The sequence below is a fragment of the Charadrius vociferus genome, unplaced genomic scaffold (genome assembly GCF_000708025.1).
Source record: "Charadrius vociferus isolate BGI_N301 unplaced genomic scaffold, ASM70802v2 scaffold195, whole genome shotgun sequence".
NCBI lineage: Eukaryota > Metazoa > Chordata > Aves > Charadriiformes > Charadriidae > Charadrius > Charadrius vociferus.
The window spans coordinates 2,740,999-2,750,490 of record NW_009648539.1 but is presented as its reverse complement, the minus strand read 5'-3'; the positions used below and the strand labels follow the sequence as shown (position 1 = coordinate 2,750,490).

At 44.5% G+C, this 9,492-nt stretch overlaps 2 protein-coding genes across 2 annotated transcripts; one reads left to right on the top strand and one right to left on the bottom strand.

Annotated features, from left to right (window-relative positions):
• Positions 1 to 200: 200 nt before the first annotated feature.
• Positions 201 to 5,257, bottom strand: SEC61B (Sec61 beta subunit). Its single transcript, XM_009885881.1, has 4 exons — positions 5,150 to 5,257; positions 4,951 to 5,048; positions 4,621 to 4,722; positions 201 to 536 (listed from the first exon to the last, which is right to left on the bottom strand). Exons 1-4 carry the CDS (start codon positions 5,150 to 5,152, stop codon positions 449 to 451), a joined length of 291 nt encoding a protein of 96 aa, XP_009884183.1. The 5' UTR covers positions 5,153 to 5,257; the 3' UTR covers positions 201 to 448.
• Positions 5,258 to 5,602: 345 nt separating this feature from the next.
• On the top strand, positions 5,603 to 7,250 carry ALG2 (ALG2, alpha-1,3/1,6-mannosyltransferase). Its single transcript, XM_009885910.1, is given in 3 exon segments — positions 5,603 to 5,734; positions 5,737 to 5,853; positions 6,325 to 7,250. Coding segments are annotated over 3 exon segments (1,152 nt in total). The 3' UTR covers positions 7,228 to 7,250.
• Positions 7,251 to 9,492: the final 2,242 nt, after the last annotated feature.

Below are 9,492 nucleotides of genomic sequence, written 5' to 3'. Positions count from 1 at the left end.
TGCACATTTGTGCACCTCTTTGTCTCCCCCATTTACAAGAAAAGATCTGGCATAAAATTACATAGCAATGTACAGTATAGAAGAACCTGGTTTGAACTGTTAGATGGCATTTACTCAGAAATATGGTTATATATGAAAACCACAAGTACAATGCTTTAGTTGTGGTAAGTTAGAATAGGAGGAAAAAATACAGTTAAGACTGTTTCTATTTCCATATACAACTTTTATTGCAATACCTGTATTCTAAGTGTACAGATACAAATATAAAATGACCCATAACAGACTTTAAACCTGCCCAAATAGCAAACTGAGAAATTAATTCGGTATTAGAGCCAAAGTTGACAGGACTTCAACAGGTGATAGGAAGCTTCCCCAGTTTCTCTCCAAGAACAACCAGGATCCACCATATTTTTGGTCCAAGATGTATGCTTTAAGTTGGCAGCTGAGTCTATGAACGAGTGTATTTACCCCAGATGTGCAGCATAAATACAGAAGCAATAAAAAGAAGACTCATGACCAAAACTGGAACAGGCCCACTAAAAATAAAGAAAAAAATGCATTAACATAAAAAAAGTCTGCTTTGTCCAAAGGCCAGTCATTGTCAGCCAAGTGAACTCATCAGTTCATAAGCAATTGTAGGAGAAAACTTACTCCGTTCCCATAGAAAAACCTTAAAGTACACAGAAATGAGATAGCGATCTCTACCAAAAACTGCTGCTGCCCCTATGTTTTTAAAGATAGTTTTACACACCCTAAACGTTACATAACTATAAATCACAATATAATTAAAAAACTTGCACTTATATAAAAAGTAATTAATGGTTCATTATTACTAATCATTGCGAAAACAATCTCCAGAAAATTATCATCTGTATTTACTACTCAGATAGCCACCTGAGCAGAGATGTAGTCAGATACAAAAACCAACAGAGTCCTCTAGCGGCTAGTAAAATTTTGGCATAAAATTCACATTAGCTGTTTTTTCCAGAGGTTTTATTTCATTTGAAAACAATGGCAGCAGTGGGTGAGAGACGGGGACTTCTGTTCTCTTCAAGAAGATACACAGAATGTCAAAGTTAACTCCACCATTAAATCATTACCTAAAATGCATAAATCAACAAATTTCTTAACTTTTTTCTTTCCCACTTTTATACATTGTTTAGAAATTGCATAGTGATGTTTTAAAAAAAACCCAGTTTAATATTAGGGTGCACACTGAGAGACTAAATCAGCTGTTTCATGCTGTTCTGAGACACAACAATTACACGCACTATTACACAATTACACACACTAAACACTGCTTCATACCACTCACTTCATACAACCTCATTTCTGATTTTCAACCTGCTATTGGGAGAAACACCATGAATTCTGTTATCCAGCCTGGACTACCCCCCAGGTTACCATTTATAAGCAGGTAAACGTTACTTGAATACAAAGTGAAAAAAAAAAAACTGAGAATGGATTGAAATAACTTACTAACATATTTTCCTACGAGATCATGGTCCATATACTTCAAATGTCCGTAACCGTAATCTTACATTGAGTTTTAAAATTAATTTATTATCTATCATATTTAGACTTGCTTGGGTATGGAGAACACTGAACACAGACATAAAGCATTTAGCAAATAAACCAATGACAAAACATGCAAAATAAGTCCACACACACAGCGACTACCTAAGCAACCCCTATTAAGGGATATCTTTCATGAAGCAACAGAATGTCCTTCTCAATCCCCAGTGTTTTACACATATTTGAAGTTTATGTCCTACATAATATAAATCATAATGATATCAGGTGCACAAAGTCCTTATGCTTTATCTGAGCTACTATTTAATTCATTTAAGCCTTTAGTAGTAGGAATACATAAAGCTACTCTTTGCCAAAGGCACACAGGAATAGAGGAACACCACTAACTGCAACAGGGAAATAAACAGGGGTGAGTGATTGTCCATTTAGCTGCTTTTTTTTTTTTTTTTTAAAAACATGCAGGTGACATTGATCCCCCTACAGAATAATCAGCTTTCCAGTACTAACATGCATGTCTCATTTCCTCTGGTCCCAAAGAAAACCTGCTGAAACCCTGCAATTCTCCTCCATACACCTGAATCTTCTCAACCCACCATGCAGTTTAAATGAGTAAGAAAACTAATTCAAGCACCACACCTCTAAAGATTTGGTACTGTGCATTCTCAGAATGTCCTTCATAAGGCTGCATACTATAACACAAGCCCAATTTGATTGTCTATCATGACTCCACAGGAAACACCACCTATAGGTCTTTAAGCAAGAAAGTTCTGGACAAAATACAGGAACCACAGGTACTAAGTGCCATAGAAAGAGCAACAAGTTTGGGTTTAGTCTTCTTTTCAAAGCATGCAACGCTCCATCTGAGTTTTAAAGAGAAAAATACCATATCCCACTCTCAAACAGATCCCCCACAGCACTTTTTCACTAATACTGTTTTTAAAGGCATAGATATTTTGTAGCATCCTGTACTACAAATAAACGTACTTTCCTGAAGTGAATCAACCTTGCTTATTCAACATATTTATTATTTCTGATGTTAAGTACGGATACTAAATACCTGAAGCATCAGAGGTATAATTATGCACAATGTAAAACTTTTGATCTAGAGTAGAATTCTGATCATAGCTGGCATGAAATAACCTGTTCTCAAGTCGTTTTATGTATTTTTTTCATAGTAAATTTAAGAGCTCATATTTTAGACAAAATGAGAAAAGAAAACACACCAAAAAAAGCCCACCTAAGGCTGAGCTTTTACATTCCTTTATGCAGTAGTGATCACAACGATTTTCAGAAACAACTTTGGCTGACGCACTTTACTGAGGCAACCACAACGCCCTATATAACCCATTTTTCATTTTTAAGCCTACTGAAGAGAACAGAGATCATAACAATTAGTTGCTGTGGAAAAAACATATGTAGAAAAATACATGGGAAGCTGTAAGCAAGAAAGTTCCTCCCAAACCATGGTTCAGAAAACGTTACATCTCACATGCAGGTGATTTGTAAAACCAACTCGCTTTTACAGAGTTGTTTCTTCCATTAAAAGCCTGACCATACAACTACCCATGTTAACTTGCAAAAAAACCCCACTTCCAGAGCTCCAAAACCTTAAAATTAGGAACAACTGTGTTGCAACATAAATAGAAGGGAAAAATCTATCTACTGACCTGCTTGTATTGAAAATTAGAACAACTGAATGGCCATTTAACATCAAAAGTGAAACCAAAGGATTCACAAGGAAACTTACTGAAATTGATAAAGCTGCTTTGACAGCTTGTATCACAAGTCTATTGAGAAAAAAAACCTACTTAACAGTAGAACATTTCTGGGTTTTCTCAGTTTTGTTTTATTCTTTTTTTTTTTTTAATTGAGCTTTAGTAGACCAAACAACACAGAAAATAGTTGCCTTGCCTTACCTGCACAGGTTTGCTCTAGAATACTATTGTTGCTCATTGTCTTTTTCTTTCTTTACCTTGTCTCCTCTCTGGATTCAGAATGGAGAAAGCAAGATCTGCAGTAGCAGAACACCACCACTTTGATGGTTTGCCATACAGTTTTTGTTTTTTAAAATGTGAAGCACATACGAAAATGAAAACACCTAAGACAACTTCAGAGGAACGATTAATCATGGAACCATCACTAACTAGGCTATCACCAGCCCTCCTGCAAATGTTTTGTTTCTGCAGCCAGCAGCAGCCCTCCTAAAGGACTTAAAAATAAACGGTAATGCACCCTAAAAAAAAAAAAAAGCAGCAATAAGGACATCCCTGAGTGTCTTGACTCTCTTCAACCCAGTAAGAACAAGAGGCCAGGAAGTATAACTCTACAAGAAGCACAAAATCCCACTCAGGGTATGACTTAGCATGCACATACCTGCTGAAATACACCTTCTGCCTTTGCTACCCAAGTATTAGGCTGCAAAGCTTATTTGGGGAACTGATCTGAATGACTAAAACTGGCCAAAAAGTAATAACTTAGGCTCTCTTTACAGCTTAAGGCACACTACCACCAGATATTTGACTACAATCTTGGAATATTCACCTTGTAAAAATGGAGATATACAAGGTATCAGAATGCTATTCACTTGGCAAGCTTAACTAAAATAATTTATCTTCAGCTTTTTAACAAGAACACCTGAGATTCTGCAAGCATGTGGAACAGCAGTTAGATTATGTTTTCAAGGGGGAGGGGTGCAGGATCACAACATATCTATTAAAAAAGAAAAAGCAAAAGCTTAATTAACAAACATACGCATGTAGGGGCCTAAATTCACTCTGACAAGTAAACTTTCCCAACTTCAAAGGGACTGCTTGCAGTCTTCAAAAACCACTTAAGGTAAATCTAGGCAATTACAAAATATAACTTGTACCTACCTTTTTAAAGCCGCTGTAACTTCAACAGCTACCTCTCCAGTTTACAGACCAAATAAAATATTTCATCACAAATCCACCCAAGCAGCCATCAATTCACAGCATTTCTTCCCATGCAGACCAGAACACCAATCTCCCAATTCAAAGACTTAAAGGTTACACAGATAGGTGTATATCTATAGCCCCATGCCTGCCACCACCCGTGTATCCAACTTACACTTTGAGCCCTGGAGAGTCCTCAGTGTAGAACCGCCACATCCCACCAGTGCCCGTGGAAGTGGCACGGCCTGCGCTTCTTGTCCCACAGCTGGCATTCTTCCTTTAGGGGATGAAAGGAATGAAAGAAAGACCCAAACACATTAGCAGTCTGCCAGCATGCGGTGGCACTAACCACCCCATGAGACTCTGCAGAAGCGAGACGCTCTCATCAGCCAGGGCAGCCAGGCAAACCGAGGGCACGACGGCTGGGCACAGCACCGCCTGGGGCTACAGCCGGGTGCACCGAGGGCTGACGAGACAGACCCGCAGGCGCCCTGTCCTCATTTACCTCTGCCGGACGGTGGAGCCCGCCGCGCGGGGGGCCACGGCCTTGCGGGGGGAGCGGCCGGAGGAGCCGACGCTGGTGGCGCTGGGGTTGGGCCCGGGCTGCGGAGAGAAAAGAGAACCGGGAAGGGGTGGGAGGCGGCGGGCGCAGCCAGGAGAGAGGCAGCGAACACAGCCACCTCCTGCACGGGGTAGAACCTCACCATGGCGACGGCGGCGCTGGCTCGGGGGGGCGGCGCGGCCCTCACACACGCTCCCGAACGGCCGCTCCGGCCACGTCCCTGCCCGCAGCAGGCCCCGCCCCGCCTGGCGCCGCGCCTCCCGGGGCCTGGCGGCTGCCCACGGGGGTGCCTGAGCAGCGCCGGCCGCTCTTCTCCACCGCCGCCTCCCTCAGCGGCCGCTTTCTGAGAGAACTGCCTCTGCACGACGCTTGGGTCGCGCCCGCTCCCTCACCAGCGGCCGGTCCGGGGCGGCCGAGCTGGGGAGGCGCGGGGCGAGGCAGCGGGCAGCGCCATGGCCGCCCGGCGGGCGGGGCGAAAGGGAAGGCCCGGGAGGAAGGCTGACGTGCCCCCCGGTAGCCGTCGGGCCGCGCATGCGCGGTGCTGCGCGGGACGTGGCCGGCGGGCGGGTGGGCCGCTCGTGCCCCCGCAGTAGCCATGGCGGCAGCGGTGGGCGGGGAGGAGGAGGAAGAAGGGGGTCCGTCTGTGCTGTTCCTGCACCCGGACCTGGGGCTGGGCGGTGCAGAGCGGCTGGTGGTGGACGCGGCGCTGGCGCTGCAGGCGGGGGGCTGCCGCGCAGCCTGTGGGGCCGCGGGCAGGCGCTATGCGCCGCCCTGCGCATGGCCTTCGTGGCGCTGTACATCGTGCTCCTCAGCGGCGAGCCGGTCGACGCCTTCGTCTGCGACCAGGTGCCCGACGGGAGGCGAGGGGGCGCCGCCGCCGCCGCCATTTGCGGCCCCGCTGCTGCGGCGGGGGGGAGGCAGGAGGGGACGCGTGGGTGCTGGCGTGCTCCGGGGCGAGAGGAAGGTGCTGCTGCCGCTTGGGCTGCCCTCCCGGCTCTCCCCTGGTGGGGCGCCTTGGACGGAGGGGGTGCGTGGGGAAGTCCCGCGGCTTGGTGGGGCCTGGGCGGGGAGGGGAGAGGAGGGGGGGGGTTAGGCGGCCTGGCAGGCCGAGGTGAGGGAGGGAATCTAGAGCCGCGGCAAGAGGCCCTGGACGAGGGAGGGCAGCTTGATGCGCTTGTGGAGGGGAGAGGGAGAAAGCAGTTGGCTTGCAAAGGGCTGGCTCTTATGCCATGGCTTTGAAATCAGGTGTACGTGCCAGTGGTACTAACACAAGTGATGAATGTCTCCTCTTGTCTCTTTCTCTCCTGGTTGCACTAGGTGTCTGCTTGCATCCCTGTGCTTAGACTGGCCAGAACTCGTAAGAAGGTTTTGTTTTATTGTCACTTTCCTGATCAGCTCCTGACCAAGAGAGAATCTCTCCTAAAGCGCATCTACAGATTACCGCTTGACTGGCTGGAAGAGTACACGACTGGCATGGCAGACTGTATTGTTGTGAACAGCAGGTTCACCGCCAGTGTTTTCAAGGACACGTTTAAGTCCTTATGTCACATAAATCCAGATGTCCTCTACCCATCGCTCAACACCAGTAGCTTTGAAACAGTAGTTCCTGCGGACATAGCTGACCTCATACCCAAAAAGAAAAAGTTCTTGTTTCTTTCCATTAATAGGTATGAGAGAAAGAAGAATCTAGCATTGGCTCTCGAGGCATTGCATGAGCTTCGAGGAAGACTCGATTCTCATATGTGGAATGAAGTTCACCTGGTCATGGCAGGTGGTTATGATAAACGAGTTCTGGAAAATGTGGAGCACTATGAAGAGTTGAGGAAACTTGCAGCCAAGCTTAGTGTTAATGACCATGTCACTTTTCTGAGATCGTTCTCAGATGAACAGAAAATCTCTCTTTTTAGTAACTCTGTATGCGTGCTTTATACACCAAGCAATGAACATTTTGGCATTGTTCCTCTGGAGGCAATGTATATGAGATGTCCCGTTATAGCGGTTAATTCAGGTGGCCCTTTAGAATCAATCTTGCATAACGTTACAGGATTTTTGTGTGATCCGCTGCCAACGCAATTCTCTGAGGCCATGGAAAAAATTGTGAGAGATCCTCTCTTAAAGGACACAATGGGAGCAGCTGGGAGAGTCAGAGTTATGGAAAAATTTTCCTCAGAAGCATTCACAGAACAGCTGTACCAATACATATGCAGATTAACACAATAAAATCATATTCCCATATTATATTTTACAGCTTTGTATCTCTCATTTGTATAGGGAACCAGTATTCATTGTGACTATGATGAAGAGCCCAGGATGTCTGAATTTACTTGTTAACATTTCTTGTGCTGCCTTATGTCACTTAATACAAAGAATGAGTAAAACATGTTCCACTATCTCATTAGAAGGTTAAAATTTTCATGTGGTAGACTGATCTGCCATTGCAGGTCTTTTGTGTACTGTGCCTTGGAAAAATGCATAAATGTCAGTAATTTACTGGGAAATTATTGCATGATTTACTTTAATACTGTACAGTATGGCTGATTCAATGTACAAAACGTGGATTTGTACAGATAAGACAAGGACAGCTTTATTTTTATGTATTCAGTAATTTTTAAGTGAAAGAGCTATCTTGGCTGAAGTATGGAGAGAATTGCGCAGTCCAATTAACTGCATGTTTAAAAAACACTGTTAGGGATATGAATAGTATGGTTTTAAAATGATTGACCTTTTACTGTACTTCTCTTAAATTGCATCATGTAGTCACACTGGGTGTTATAAACAGGCGTACAGGTGTGTGAGCAGGAGGAAGCTGAGACTAAAATAAAATGAAGGACATTGGACTACCTCAGGCAAAGATGTTAGTGCTGAAATTCTATGTCTATGCAGATATCTGCAGTGCTTAAAGATGTCATTTTACTTTGAGAGTTTCTGGTTTGTAGAGACTTAAATGATACCCCCTTTATTTAATGTTTCATTCTAAATGACAGCACACTTTTAAAAAAGGTGCTAATTTGGAGCAGGCAGTGAAGACATTTTATTTTGCCCGGTTTAGTGATAACTAAGGTATAACTTTTCTGAATAATTTAGATGGGGGATAGTTTTCTTCTAATGCGGTGACCGCACATGTGACAGTAGTCTGACTTTTTTTTTTTTCCCCCAAGTGTAATACCTGGTTTGGGGCAAGGAATATCTGAGTTTTTTATCTACCTCTCTTTTTAGCACATCTTTATTAGTTGATTGTTCTCTTTGGTTCCCAATGACACACACAATCCATACAGTTGATTTTTAAGTCTGAAAATGGACTGAGTACCTATACATAATTCCTGCATTCTTAAAAATCCATTTTTATCTATAAAATACAGTTTTGTAATCTGAATTCTGCAATTTGTATTTAAGATAGTTTCGGGCATTTTCACATTTAGTACTTCACAACAGAGAGACTGGTCTTTCTGTTGCTTAGGACTGCAACCCAGGTCTCAGTATAAGGCTTTTATGGGGCTGTTCAGCCTGGAGAAGAGAAGGCTCCAAGGAGATCTTATTGCGGCCTTCCAGTACCTAAAGGGGGCCTATAGGAGAGCTGGGGAAGGACTTTTTACTAGGGCATGTAGTGATAGGACGAGGGGGAATGGCTTTAAACTGGAAGAGGGCAGGTTTAGATTAAACATTAGGAAGAAATTTTTTACTTTGAGGGTGATAAGGCACTGGAACAGGTTGCCCAGAGAGGTTGTTGAGGCCCCATCCCTGGAGGTGTTCCAAGGCCAGGCTGGACGTGGCCTTGGGCAACCTGGTCTAGTGGGAGGTGTCCCTGCCTATGGCAGGGGGGTTGGAACTCGATGATCTTCAAGGTCCTTTCCAACCTAAACCATTCTATGATTTAAAGTAACAAAAATCCACAAGCAAAGCGTGTCCTTGTCTTTAGCAGAAGTTGGGATGCTATAATGGTTATTCATTGTGGGTTGGGAGCAGGTGGTTTCACAGGCCCTATTTCCAACATTGCTGTTGATGTCAGAAGAACTGGCAAGCCTGAATCTATCCAAAATCTGATGACTTAACCATTGTTTGGAGCAGTTTTGGGGAGATGGCAACTGTGCAATGGCCAAGACTGTCTTGCTGGAGCTCCAGCAGGGGTAGTAGTTGGCCACTAACTATGCAATACAATTAATAGAGTTTATTGTGGAAACTGAGCCTGAAGAGCAAGCCTTTCTGGCCCTCTGAAGTCTAGGGCTCTCTGAGGCCCTCAAAAATGAGATGGCTGGGACTGGCCTGCCCCAGAGCCAGGAGCAGCCTGTCAGACAGGCCTGTCACTGGAAAAGCACCTGCCTCTGCCAGGCAGAACATATGCAGGTCTCCATCATGTTTTGCTCCACCTTCCTTACTATCCCCAGAGGAAGATCCCAGGGACGTAGACACCATCTACCTCTCCCCTCATCCCAAGAACGAGAACACAGACAGAGAAAAGGGGATTGCTTTTACTGTGGAAGAAATTGC